The sequence below is a fragment of the Microtus oregoni genome, unplaced genomic scaffold (genome assembly GCF_018167655.1).
Source record: "Microtus oregoni isolate MIOR12 unplaced genomic scaffold, Mior012 000001F_ref0000356, whole genome shotgun sequence".
NCBI lineage: Eukaryota > Metazoa > Chordata > Mammalia > Rodentia > Cricetidae > Microtus > Microtus oregoni.
Window position 1 is genome coordinate 68,253,121 of NW_024543060.1, and position 14,265 is coordinate 68,267,385.

At 37.6% G+C, this 14,265-nt stretch overlaps 1 protein-coding gene across 1 annotated transcript in view; it reads right to left on the reverse strand.

The window, feature by feature from the left end:
• Nucleotides 1–5,523: 5,523 nt before the first annotated feature.
• The window catches only part of Zfc3h1 (zinc finger C3H1-type containing), a 52,072-nt gene continuing 43,330 nt past the window's right edge, over nt 5,524–14,265 (reverse strand). The window contains exons 28-35 of the mRNA XM_041666867.1: nt 10,642–10,752; nt 10,278–10,382; nt 9,988–10,153; nt 8,957–9,057; nt 7,510–7,611; nt 6,840–6,879; nt 6,519–6,581; nt 5,524–6,390 (exon numbers count right to left, since the gene is read on the reverse strand). Coding sequence (XP_041522801.1) covers nt 6,253–6,390; nt 6,519–6,581; nt 6,840–6,879; nt 7,510–7,611; nt 8,957–9,057; nt 9,988–10,153; nt 10,278–10,382; nt 10,642–10,752 — 826 coding nt within the window. The 3' untranslated portion in view covers nt 5,524–6,252. The remainder of the gene's footprint in view (nt 6,391–6,518; nt 6,582–6,839; nt 6,880–7,509; nt 7,612–8,956; nt 9,058–9,987; nt 10,154–10,277; nt 10,383–10,641; nt 10,753–14,265) is intronic.

The window sequence follows — 14,265 nt, forward strand, 5'->3', positions numbered from 1 at the left end:
AGGGGGAAGGCAGTGGCGTGCAATTGGTTTTTTTTTGAATGCTTGTTTTTTTTAAAAAATATTTATTTATTTATTATGCATACAATATTCTGTCTATGTGTATGTCTGCAGGCCAGTTGAGGGTACCAGACCTCATTACAGATGGTTGTGAGCCATGTGGTTGCCGGGAATTGAACTCAGGACCTTTGGAAGAGCAGACTATGTTCTTAACCACTGAGCTATCTCTCCAGCCCCCGTGCTATTATATAAGTTTCTTGCCCGATGAGGTCATTTTTATGATTTCTACTTGTAAGCTTAAATTGGACAATCCTGCCATGCTTTTCATAGGCAATGCCAATAAAAGTATAAAGTTTGACTGGCTACTCTTAATTCATTACTGGTTATTGAATTAGGATGTCTTTGTCTTCTATTATACCACAAAAACCAGTCTAGTCATCACACTGGTAATTTAGATGGTAAGAGAGGATTTTTCAAAATCAACCCTCTTTGACTTAAAAACCTAAGGTCAAAAGCAACTTTAATAGAGGTTTGCATGTTAGAAAGAAGCCATGGAACACATACAGGTTTCTAGGTGTTCTTTTGCAATGCTGGAGGTAAAACACAGGGCTTCAAGTAAGTTAGGCAAGTGTTCGGCACTGAGCTGTATCCCATACCCCAAGGCCTCTAATGTATTTATTTCTCAGAGCCACTAAATCACACCTAAGCCTTATGTTTGAGATTGAGAGAGTACTAAAATTAGGACCATGGGATGCAAACTGTTACTTTACAGTGTTCCTGCTCATTCAAAATGCTACTTGTGGCTTAGGTTTTTTAAAGATAATTTCTATGATATGACCTTTTAACACCCCTAATGTACGTACACAAATTTGAAACTTATGCCGTCAATGCCGAAGCATGTATGGGTAGCCCCTATATTGGGTTCCATGGCCTAACTTGATGAGGATGACTGACCAGGTCTCTTCCTCAATGTAAGTACATATATTTTCCTACTCTACAGATATGGGTGTGAAAAAGAAACAAAAAGCAATGAAGTAGGCTGTCATTACAGAGCTGGCTGAGGGCAGTTTTACTTACTACCTAGATCTTCCTAGATAGGTGCTTCCCCCATCTCATTGCTTTATACACACCCACTCTTTCACTTCCCTGGAGCTTTCTCTGAATCTCCACCTAAGCCAGCATGAAATGCCAACTGCATCCCCAGGCAGTCTCGATTGATGATTTGCCAAGTTGAGTGTGTTTTAGCCTTAGCAGAGATGCCCTGATTATCTCCACTAATACAAACAGACCAACAGCCATCTATCACTCAGCAACTTCAAGCTGTGGGCTAGCCATCTTCATAAGACTGACTTCACTAAGTAAGAATATGTACATGACTCAGCTTGTTTAATTGACCAAACAACAATGTAAAGCCACCTTTGTTCAGCTGACTTGATAATCAGCCTGAAGCGTTCAGATTACCAACTTAAAAGGGAGCCTGAAGTATAAACTCTTTAAAGTTGGCTTTTTAAATTTGGATTTAGGCTTTTACTTAACTCACTGAAGATGGGCCTTGCAGAGATATATTTTTATATACTTAGGATGGATAGCCTTTACTATTTACCAAGTGGTACACAAACTTTAAAATATAACCGACTCATAAATTCTACATGTTCTATTTTGTTTTTGAAAAGGAGGAAACTATCTGACCCACCAGCACTCATGACATTCACATAACTGAGGGCCAGTTACATTGACCTCAGACAGTCCAGAACCTGTTTTGATGGTGAAACCATTACAGCACATAGTCCAAGCTTGTGCCATTTTGTTCAACAGAATTACTTTATTTCTGGACTTTAGTTTCCAATTGATTAAAGACATTTCTGATACTGAGCTAAAATGTCATTTGGAAAACTCATTTAAAAGTAATGAAAACAAATCTGGGTAGTTCATTCATATATTATAATCATGGCTCTTAAAGCCTACTGGAAAACGACTATGTAGCTTCCAATGGACTGAAATAGTTCTTTGCATGTTGTATGTACTAAGAAATGCTGATGGTAGCATTTATTCAGGCATTATATAACAAATTGGGAGTGGGAGGAAAGGTTCCAGTCAGTTTTGTGTGGACTTTCTAAGTACAAGGTACCTACCTCAAGAGGACACCTTTCTATGGCATTCTCACACCTCCTTCCATGTTATGTGTAAAAAGTTGAAAATGAAGCTAAACACAGTCAAAGAAGCTCTTCTAAGATGTTGCTTCCTTTTGAGATGGGTCTACGTATTCCAGGATGGCCAGGAGCTCACAACCCTCCTGCCTCTTCCTCCTGATTGTGGTGTAGCACTAGATGGTCCTCAGGTAATTTTTTCTTTTTCACTTGTTTAACGTACATGTTTCTAAAGACATGCAAAGCCTCATACAACTCAGGTTTTAATGGCACAGTATATCCCAAAGTAACAATAGCTTTCATTATTCCTCCTTCATGAGATGTAATAAATGACTTCCACCTAAGAAGCCTCTCCCAAGTAAAGTTCAGAGCTGCTCCGGGACATTCCCTTGGTGTATCTTTTCTGCTTTTGTTCAACTCTTAAGTACAGCAACATCTGTAGTCACCTCTGAATTTAGCCCATAGCATAAAGAGATTCTGGAAAGAAAATATGCCCAACTCTGTTCTGAAAAGACTCTGAAAAAGGTTTTGTGGCATCCCTCTTGTGTGGGTCATGAAATGAAAGTATAGACACATCTATTTTCCTATCTAAGAAGACAGAGGCTGCACCTAGATAAAAGCACTCCATCCAGCTCAAAGGGGTCATAAAGGCGAAAGTCTCCACACTCACCGCAGACACCTTAGGGGAGCAGTGCACAAAGGCACTAACCATGGCTACGGAGAGTTGTGTGTGTGAGGGGAAAGAGGGCAAGGTGAGCTGCCAACCCTCGGCTGCTCAGAGCCCCTCTCCTCTCCACAGTGAAATGCACAGTGAAGAAGGCTTGCAGAGAGGAGAGGGGAGGGAAGGAAGAAGAGTTAGCAAAGGAGAGAGGGAGACAAAGAGAGGAAAGGAATTTAGTTATTCATAGGCATAACTCTCAAACAGTAAAGGTGACTAAATGCATAGCTTGCCATTTCCCCCCTCACACTTTGTTAACACACAAATATGGCCCTGCTTTGTATTCCACCTCCATGTTCCTACCTTTTCAAAGCCCTAAATAAATATTTGAACTCTAATCTCCAATAAAGTCCCTCTGTATGTGTTGTCAGTCTCAATCACCTTTTGCTTGTCTGCAGAGCGCCTCTAACTCTTAGATGTTGCACCTGGAGATTCTTGCTTACTTTATGATGTGGGTTTATATGCCCTTTCATTGAAAGCAAACCGCCCTAGATAATCCAGTGAGAAAAATGTTACAAGGTCCACTTTCCGTTAAAAGACAAATAAAAATATTAAGCTGTTCTCTAAAATGAGGAAAAACATAAAAATTCAAGGTAATCTACTACTGCCTTTCTTGGATCACAGATAAGTCCCACAACACAAAATGCCCCTTTGTGTCTTTCTCCAGACAACGCAGAGGATGCAGGAGAATGCAGTTCTTGCTGATTCTCTCTGTCTAATGATTTGATCATAGAACATGTTATCTATTTCAATCTTAACCTCAAATTTTATTTAGCTATTGCTGAAAGCATTTCATTTTTTAAAAAGTAACTGAATATTCAAAGAATAGGAATCTTATCCTTAAGGAGCATTTGCTATTTTTGCTAACGTGAGTTTGTGGATGGCAAGAAAACGCCAACATAAGAGATGGTGTCATTATTAGTAGGGAGCACACATCTGCAACCACAGCACTTGGAAGCAGAGATGGGAAAACTGCCACAAGTGTGCGGCTAGCCTAGTTGTATACAGTGACTTCCAGGCCAGCCTGGACCACACAGTGACACCATGTCTGTAAAAGCTGGGAGGAAAAGAGGCAATATTAGATGCCTTTATGGTTTAGCAATTTGGCAACTGATTAAAAAAAAAAAAGAACCAAATATTCCCATATGGTATTTGAATGGTAAACCCTGAGGTTGCTACAATGTACATACATGTACATCCTTCATAGATGGTATCCACAATTTCATGTACAGCATAAGTAGAGCTCTGCATGCAACAATTCAAAAGGACATGAGTATGTGTGTGTATGCAGAAAATAGGTATTGTGGATAGAACCACTAACACACATACAACCAAAATTAAAACAAACAAACAACAAAAGCCACAAAAATAAGGGAGCTGGAAAGATTGATTAGCAATTAAAAGCCCTGGCTGCTCTTAACAGGTACCTGCATTTGGCTCCATTCATAACCACCCATATCTCTAATTCCATATCCTCTTCTAGACTCTGAGGGCACTGCATGCGCACTGTGCACAGACATATGTGGGCAAATACATAAAATAAAACTAAGAGAAAAAATATAGCTTAAAACTTGGCCTTTCTAAAAACTTGAGATGGTTCAATTACAACGTTAAATTATTAAGAAAACAGATGGGAAAAAACTGTGTATGATGGTGGAGAAAGGTGCATACTTCTGCATGTATGTAGAACAAAAAGACAAATTTGTGTACTTGATTCTCTCCTTCCACCTTTACATGAGTCCTGGGAATTAAAACTCAGGTTGTTAGTTTCGCTCAGGCTCCAATTTACCTGAAGAAATTCTGATGAAAAATAATTTGCTAAGCATGTAACCATAATTTTCAAATAACTAGGGCAATAAATATTTAAATACATACAGTAGAAAGAAGGGTACTCCTTTAGGATTTCTATCTTCCAACCAAATTTCTTTGGTTTTAGAAACAAAAACAAAAGCTGCTGTTTTGCTTTTTGGTTAAATGAAAGACACTAGACAAATGGGTTCCAGTCCTGACCTAGGCAAACAGCATTAGTTAGCAAATTATGTGTCATCTTGTGGGCACACAGTGATTCTTCAAAATACAGGTTTTATTTTGAGTAATCATGACACAAACATAAGGCTGTATCAATCTGCCTGTCATGTAGGAAGTTCTACTCTGCCTCCCACCGTGGGCTGCACACAGCTGGCCCTGAGGCCACATTTAAAGTGCTGTGCTGGTCAGAGCTATTCTGGCAAAACACAAACAACTCAGAAAGCCAAACCAAAAGTTGGTTCTCTTTACAATGGCATATTCAACAGAAGCAAGCAGCTTTCTAGGTAGCTAACTGAAACTACAACTAAGTTTTTGAGACCACAGAGATTAATGGTAGTACAAACCTATCTGTTCCCTGCTCTCAAGACAGAACACTTGTCTTCACTAATTAAAAAGCCACTCTCTCGTCTCGTTTTGTTTCACTGTTGTTCTAAATAGGAAAGGAACTAGAGAGGAAGAAAGTGATGTCATGGGAAACAACCCTATCTCCTACTTCAACCTTTTCCCACCAGAGTGAGAAGTGAATAAAGACAGCGACATGTTTAAAAAGTTAACTTATATTAAAATAGTTTGTATGTAAACAATTTAATACTACAGAGTAGTATTTCAATACAAAGCAGTTCAAATATTAACTTCTTTAAACTGTTAAACTTTATTATAAATTAATTTCTTTACAAAAAAATTGCACATAATATTTGACCACTCTTAGGTTCTGATGCATGGCATTTGCAATCGTTTCTTTAAATCTTCAAGTTAAACAGTCTCGGCAAGGAGTCCAGAGCGTAGGAAGGGCAATGAACAACCCTGCTAGAACACTCAAGTGCAACTAGCAGACTTGGGGTCATGGCAGTACACTTTCCTTAAGATAGACTGCTTACGTTTGAAACCCTGAAATGAAAAATCTCAGAGATTTTAAGAGGAGGAACTAAAAGAGACTGCCTGCTGTAAACACGGCCCTGGAAACTAAATCCCAAACAAGAATCTCTCAGGCATCAGAGAGTGTCAAGTGGACCAGGAATAGCACAACATAAAGGTAGGGAAAGTAAAAAACAAAACCAAAAACAAAGTAAAATAAAAATAAACGTCAGTCATTTTGAGGAGCTATACTTACGTACATGATGTTAGAGAATCTGGCAGGGCCCAGAAGCAGGCCAAACAGGAAGTTCATTTATCCATTCCAAGAGTGTCATTCATGTTCATTGCTTCCGGTTTTAAAAACAGGATATTGTAGGGAACTTGATATGATCAAGAATGCTCGTCTGCCTTACACAGACCTTAGCCAGGGATCAGCCTAATCTTGAAGAATCATTCGAATAATTTTGGCAATTATTATAAGGGCTTAGAACTGACTGCACCCAGTGTTCAGTGATTCTTGCTTTCTGTTTTGTTACTGTTTAAATTTAAGAGCTCATTTAGGCTGACTCCAATCTCTTGGCACTTGGAAACTAGTTTTCTCAGGTTATCAGTTTTACCTCCTTCTGATGCTTCAAACAAGAGTTGCTGTAAAAGACAGGGAAGCGGAGAAGTAAGAGACAGCTAGGGTTGAGCATTTACCACATCAATGGATATGGCACATGCAGAAAATTTATAGGAAAACGTCAAGATAAAATAAAAGATAAAAGCATTACATCTTTCCACAGTGACGCACAAAGAGGTAACTTCTGCAAGGCTCTCTGATATAAACGGTGGACCTATAAGATAGACAGACACACTGTCATCAGAAACACCATGGACAACACCTTCACAATCCTGTCCACTTCAAGGCAGAACTTTACAGTATACTAACATTCAAGTCAAAAATGCTTGTCTTAAGCTTTAGAGATTCCAAGTAGAGTTCTTAGAATGCTAACTTCTATCTTTAATCCTTTTAAAGCAAAAGGCCGAAAAAGGGCAGAATAGCTAAATGGAAAAACGTGGTCCGTCTGATAATTCAGTAACAGATGGCTTACCTCTCTTTGTCCCTTTAGTACAATCTCAGCAGCAATGGCTCTAAGGGAAAAAAGGAATATAGAAAAGGGGGAAAAATTTATATATCTTCAAACAAAGTGAGACACCACCACTGGCAGAATACTGATTGTGGTAATCTGAGTACAAAACTTCCTGAAAGTAACACGCTAAACTTCCAAGGAGTGTAACCTATAGTGAAAAGAAAAATTCAACAATTTTTATCAACTTTACAAGAATAAAACAGACCAGTGTTTTTGAACACGAATAAGATTCATGGGAGTGGGGAAAGAAATAAATACAACTCAAAACTAGTTAAGATTAAAATAAACAAACAAAAAAAAAAACCTTTAAGAAACCAGACTATAAAAGGGAAAACCCTACAATTTAAAGATGTCCTAAAGTGTAATAACAATACTGTATTATTAGATATCTAAATGTTTTCCCTCATTAAAGTGATGTCCTTATTATTACTTCTTTCAAGATTGTAGAGACAGCTATTAATAAGAATTTTACTCATTTAGGTATTAAAACTATAACAAGTGCCCCAAACAACTCTATATTAGGCCTGCCTACGGAATGGGAGAAAAGATGCTATTTCAGATTTACCTGTCTGGAGCAACCCTTACAAATAAAAACATAGCTATAAAAACATGTACACGATTGTTGCATTACATTTTCCAGGTGGCCAGGCATGTTGGGATATTATATGTAAACATCTTGGCTTGAAGTTTCAGAATCTGAACATTGCTTTCTTCCCATTCGTGCTGAAGCAGCCTGTAAAGTACATTCAGGAAAATGAACAAAGCATTCAACGTATAGGGCACCCCAAATACGCTGTATGACAGAATACACGACAAGGTACAAACATTGGTCAATGAAATCCTATTAGGGACATTCAGCAAATATTTATAGAATGTCTCTTATGACAACTGTCCCGGGATCAGAATGTGCTAACTATTGTTACGGTTATCTTCAATAACAAAAGGCTCATGTACTCCTGCAGAAAACAAAAGCAATCTCATTATATAACCTTCAACTCAATAACTAATGCAATTTTTAAAATTATTTTTCCTTCATAGAGCAAATAGCACATTTAATATTGAATATTTCTGGAACTAAAATGGAAATATAATGACTAAGAGTTAAGTTCTTATTCTCATTGCAGGGGGAGTAACAGGGATAACCACAGGAAGAATGCACCAAAACAGAGACTGTGGTTTACCTGCAACGAAACTACCTATGTTCTAAAATGCTTATCATAATAGACACTAGATACAAACAGAACCAAAATACAATCATATTTTCTACTTCACATGCTTAGCAAAGAAAATTTTCTTATTTAAATTTCTACAATTGGCTTCTGAAGATTAACATGGATGGTATGAAATTTAATTATTAGCCATGAACAATATGGCTAATTTTCTTAAAAACTTAACTCTTATATATGTGTGTGAGCACGCGCGTATATGTATATGTATATATATGCATCACAGTATGGAGAACATACTTTAAAACACAAGAGAATATCCAAACAGCACTTTAGGTATCTTATAAACTGTAGAAGCAGCTATATGGTAAAGTCACAGTCAAGCAGAGATGACGGTACCAGTGGATGCCTAAGCAAGGACAGGTTAAGTACTCCATAAAAATTACAAGCTTGTTTTTGAAAGTAAACTCAAGGTTTACCCTGACAGAGCAGAACAACCACAGTGTGTTCTGAAATTCTCTGACTCTAACAGAGCGCAGGAAAACCCAGGGCAGTGCTTAAATACAGTTTGAAAGCTTAAGTTTAGGAATTTGATTTTATGTCACCAATCTATGAGATTCCATTACCTGCTAAGTATTTGAATAACTGCCATGAAAATCTCTTCATATTCCCCTACCACGTAAAACAGGCCTACTGCTTTAAAAATGCATATTCTAATGCTATAGTTCTCTGAAATGACCAGATTTTCACATTGGCTTTTGTATGAATAACTAAATATGATTGAACAATTCTGAGATAAAGTAGTATGTATCCATGAGGAAAGGGGAGAACCACATAGTCTTATCAAGTTTTCAAGAATAATTTCATATGAAGGGCCTATACTTCTGAGCTGAGAACCAAAATTTTTCTTACCTCAGTGCAAGTCGAGAATTAGTTGGCATAACAGAGCAAAAGCGTTCCAAGGTTTTGGAATGCTGAGTCTTTGGAACACAGCTCAAATAAAAGAAAATAACCTGTGAAGGTTGAGGGAGGGAATGAGTACGCAACTACAAAGCAGAATCTAGCTACTGTATGTATTTTAATGAAAAAGTCATTAAGACACAAATGTACAAATTATAATGTGTGATTAATTACCATTAATTATACTAGCCACTTTCATAACTACAAATTAGAGACTCTGGTCTATGAGCGCAACAGACAAAGCACTGACAGGAAGCCAGGAGTCTGAGTGTTCTGTCCTGAGTCTACCTTTACTTGCTGTACTGCTGGGCAAGTGAAGAGGGCTAATTGTACTTGCCACGTGTTGCTCCTGGAATCCTGTGAGAAAACATGACTTAATGTCCATGTACTGTTTATAGTCTCTGGGATAAAGAATGGCACAGAAGCACAGCATACAGTAACTGCTTATCCTGATTAGCGCAGAACCAACCTATGCGGTGAGACGGGCTGAGAGTATCTAAGTCTACCGTGAGCTTTGGAGTAATTATATATTGACTGAAATGAGACTGAAAGAGAAAAAAGCACTTTGTTTCATCACCTATAACATACCATTGTGAGTGCATCCTTAATCAGGTTTCACATTATAAATGTAAACAACACCTCATTCCTATAAAAGACCCTTTGTGAATGTATCGTTAATCAGACTTTACTATTACAAATGTAAACAGCTCCTCATTTTCAGCTTTGTTATGCCCTGTAGCTGAATTTGCTCGACAGAACTTAGCAAATAGATCAGCTACAATGGATACACTGATTCTATGGGGCCTAACAGGGCACCTTTTCCTGGACTTGGAAGCAAAAAGAACTGAAGACAGGAATGACAGCGAATGTTAGGACAGTGGTCCCAGGAAAAGCTCTTGATATAAAGCAGCAGTTCTGCTTTGCTGTTATTGCTCAATTTTCTGTTATATACAAACATCTAAAGGAAAAAATTAAGTTCTTACCCGATTATGAAATTCATAGTTGGACCAGTAATCAGCACTGCTAAAAGGGATGGGGTATCGGGCAGGGACAGTAACCAAACATCTATTCACTAAGTCAGTAAAAAATTTGAATTCTTGGACTTTGTTTCTGGATCCAGCAGCTCTATTATTGGCAAAGACAAGATAACTGCCAAAAGAAAAACATTTTACTTTAGAATAATTAAGCCAGTAACTCACCAAAAAGCTGATCACCCTTTTCCCCACCACAGGGTTATTCTAAAACTCCCATCCATAACAGGGACTAAACTTACTCCATCCAAATCTTCTGCACTATATCAGACCTCATGGCCACCCCCAGTGCTGCCTCATATGCTTCTACTGTCTCCTTAATACTTGATTGAAGAGGATGACAAAGGCTGTTTAAGGAATGAAGAAAAATGTTTACAGTTTGATTTTATTAGGTTACAGAATGACAATGTACACTTAAACACCACAGATAATATTACAGTAAAGTCTACTTGCTTTTGTCTTGTAAATAACCAGCCTTGGCATCTCTTTAAATCTGCTTCAGTGAGGCAGGCTTTTAATGCACAACAACTCAGTAATCAACATCAGCTACAAATACAAGATAGGCTTAACATGTAATGTTCCTCTCCACAGTAGGTAATGTCTCACCAGTAAATCAGCCACAAATAAGGAACTTGGTTGTTAAATATATCATCATCAAAATTCCCTTTACATAAACAGGCTGGAATGTCAAGTGGTCCTGGGATATTTAAGAGATATCTGAAAGAAGAAAATCCCAACATTGTATGAAATTATGCCTAGGCAAACACGGGTTAAAATACTAACACAGATAATCTTTAATTTCAACTTAATTGAAATATTTCTATAAAATATGAACTTTTCTAAAATTATACTTACTGAAAATTTTACTTTTATACCAATATGAACTAACTCCCCCAAATAAATTTGTAATTCTATCCCCAAAACTTAAAAAAAAATCATCTAATTAAACCAAATTAAAAATAAAGACCAAATCAGATTACTAAGTATCTGAAATCTCCACAAAATCTGTACATTCTTCTAGGGGGGAAAGTGCTTACAAAACCTGCTATCTCAATCTTCCGTGCACACATGTGCGTGCACACACACATACACACACACACACACTAGTGTGCGCGCAAGCACACAACACAGAAGTTTAGTTCAGATATAACGAGCAAAATATTGTGTAAAAGCATTTATCAGAAAGAGGCATCATCAAACAAAGCAGAGAATGCTCTGGATTCTATCACCCCCTTTCAAAAAAAGAAAAAAACTACTAAAAGGTTCTTAGACACTCAAATAAGAAGTCTATTTATTTGATTTCCACTACTTCAGTTTCCCTTCCAATGAATCTGAACCTCTTTATGTGTAACTCCGGAGTCTCAGAGTCATCTAATCTTGAAATGGCAATCTCGTATAATCATTAACATTAGAAAAGGACTGCACAGGGAAAGTATTAAAGGGCTAGCCCAGCCTGTGGGAAGGCAGCAACAAAGGACATCTCAAGTGCGGGCATCCCAACTATCACAGCTAGCTGCATTACCCTGAGTTACCCACTAGATTTCCAAGGATTTTAGAATCCCCGTTAACTTTAAATCTAAAAGACATAAAACTGTATAATCTCTAGGGTAACTTCCTCAACGTGAATGAAAACACCAACTTTACTGTCTAAATTTATTTGAAACAATGAATACTTCTTACTGCTTGTCATCTTTTATACTAAATGTTACAGAGAAAAGGTTGATCAGGGCTGGAGAGATGGCTCAGTGGTTAGGAGCACTGACTGCTCTTCCAGAGGTCCTGAGTTCAATTCCCAGCAACCATCTGTAATGAGATCTAGCCCTTCTCTGGTGTATGGGCATACATGGAGGGAGAACGTTGTATACATAATAAATACACCTTTAAAAAAAGAAAAAGCTCACCAAATTTACTTTCAGGTACATATTACAGCACATATTTTACTTTATAATTTCTGCCATAAAATTATATCTTGAAGCCAGGTGGTGGCGCATGCCTTTAATCCTAGCACTTGGAAGGAAGAGGCATGTGGATCTCTGTGAGTTCGAGGCCAGCCTGGCCTACAAAGTGAGTTCCAGGACAGCCAGAGATATGCAGAGAAACCCTGTTTCAAAAAACAACAGCAACAAAAAAAGGGGGCAGGAGATTATATCATGAACACTGATTTCTACTAATTAAATGATTATAATGTAGGCTTAAAAACATATATAAACATAGTTTATATACATAAAAATAGCAGTGCCAAACATTACATCATTTATTGACATTCTTCTAATATTTAACTCAAAAAACATTTTCTTTTCTCACTATGTAGCCCAGGCTGGTCTTAAACTTACATCCTCCACCTCACAAGTGCTTGGATCACAGGAGTGTGCCACCATGCCTGGCTAACAAGAACTTTGAAAATGCAGATGTCTTTTCTTAGTTCTTGGTGATATATGATTATTTCACAAAAGAATTTAATAAAGCAAGATGTCTCAGTAAAAAACAGTAAGATGATTTAGAGCCAATCTAGCTCCAAATTTTTATTGCTACTGTTTTTTTATTGTGTTCAATTAAGCTAGCCTCAAGTAGATCTAAAGACCTTTGATTAGTTACCAAGGCAAAATCTGGCATCATCCCCTTTTAAGCTAAACTAATTACCTCCATGCCCAAGGGAAAACCAGAACACAAGTCTATAAAGGGTTTTGTTTGGCCTTGAATTAGTCTTTTGCCAAAGTTCGAAAACAAACCAATTTAATTAAAAAAAAAAAAAAAACTGGGTATGGAGGAGGGAACCAAACTGAATTCTTTGTGTTTTTCTTTTGTTAATTCACATTTAAAACTGTTTTGCTGTAACTATATTTAAAATATTAATGTGTATATGCCAAAGAATTTGTTTCGTTTTCATTGTTGCTTTGGTTTTTTGAGACAGGGTTTCTCAGTGTAGCCTTGGCTGTTCTGGAACTCACTCACTCTGTAGACCAGTGTAGGCAGTTACAGTTCTTCCGAATCTTGTCGCAAGGCATATTAGGTTCAAAACTTTAAACTCTTCAGGAGGGGACAGCTAATGGAGTAATCTCTATAAATTTGCCCATTATTTATGGACTTGACATTGAAAACAGATTTACTTGATAATTGTTCTTGTATGTAGTTTCGTTTTTGTTAAGGTTATTGCCTTTCCTTTCTATTTGGACAATATTTGATAATAATTCTTATTGTTACATAATTTTACTATGCTACAGTTAGAACCTTTCCTTCTTAAAGAAAAAAGGGGGAGATGTTATGGGAACTCTGTTACCTGTCCGCTATCCAATTGAAAAGAGCGCTTTAGTCTAAGAGGTGGGCTTTACACTGAGGACAGATGTGACAGGGAGAAAGGATATCTCCTTCCATTGAGGTGTGAGCGACCATGGGTGTTAACAGTGGCTTGTGATTCAGCTCAGATTCCCCTTTTGTGCTTTGGTATTTGTGCATGGATTTTGTTTGTTAACAAGCGGTAAAGAAATCGTTTACAGACCAGGCTGGCCTCAAACTCAGAGATCTACCTGCCTCTGCCTCTGAAGTGCTGGGATTAAAAGGTGTGTGCTACTACTGCCAAGCTAAAGAATTTTTTAGACGATGCCAAAATTAGGAAAATTAACTGACAAGATGTAAAGGTTCAAATTTACAAAGAAAAAAATCTGAGCTAAACAGACTAATTTTTTTTTTTTTAATCAGAGTCAGTAAGAGATAGTTGGACAGAGAACTTAGGTTTTAAAATCACTGGCTGCTCTCCCAAAGAACTTGGGAGAACAATTCCCAATATCCAGGGCTCTGGATTTTATTAGCCAATTTGGCAGCTCACAACCATCTGGAATTATAGTTCCAGAGCATCCAAAGCCCTCTTTCTGATCTCCTCAGGTTCTAGGCACACACCTGGTGTATAGCCATATAAACAGGCAAAACCCAAAAAGCCTGGGTTAGTTAAAACCAAATGTGACTGACATTACAGGTTATTGTAACTGGTAGACTGGGGAAGGAAGGGTGGAGGTAACATCTAAAAAGGAATTTGCACATATTATTTGACTTGCTAACACAAAAACAAGGTTTGATTTTCGCTCATCAGTATTTTCTATAAGGATTCTTATAGGAGCTGGAGAGATGGCTCAGTGTTAAGAGCGTGTGCTGGCTGCTCTTCCAGCTCTGGGGGGACCCAACACCTCCTCTTTGACACCTCGAGTATTGCATTTACACACACACACACACACACAC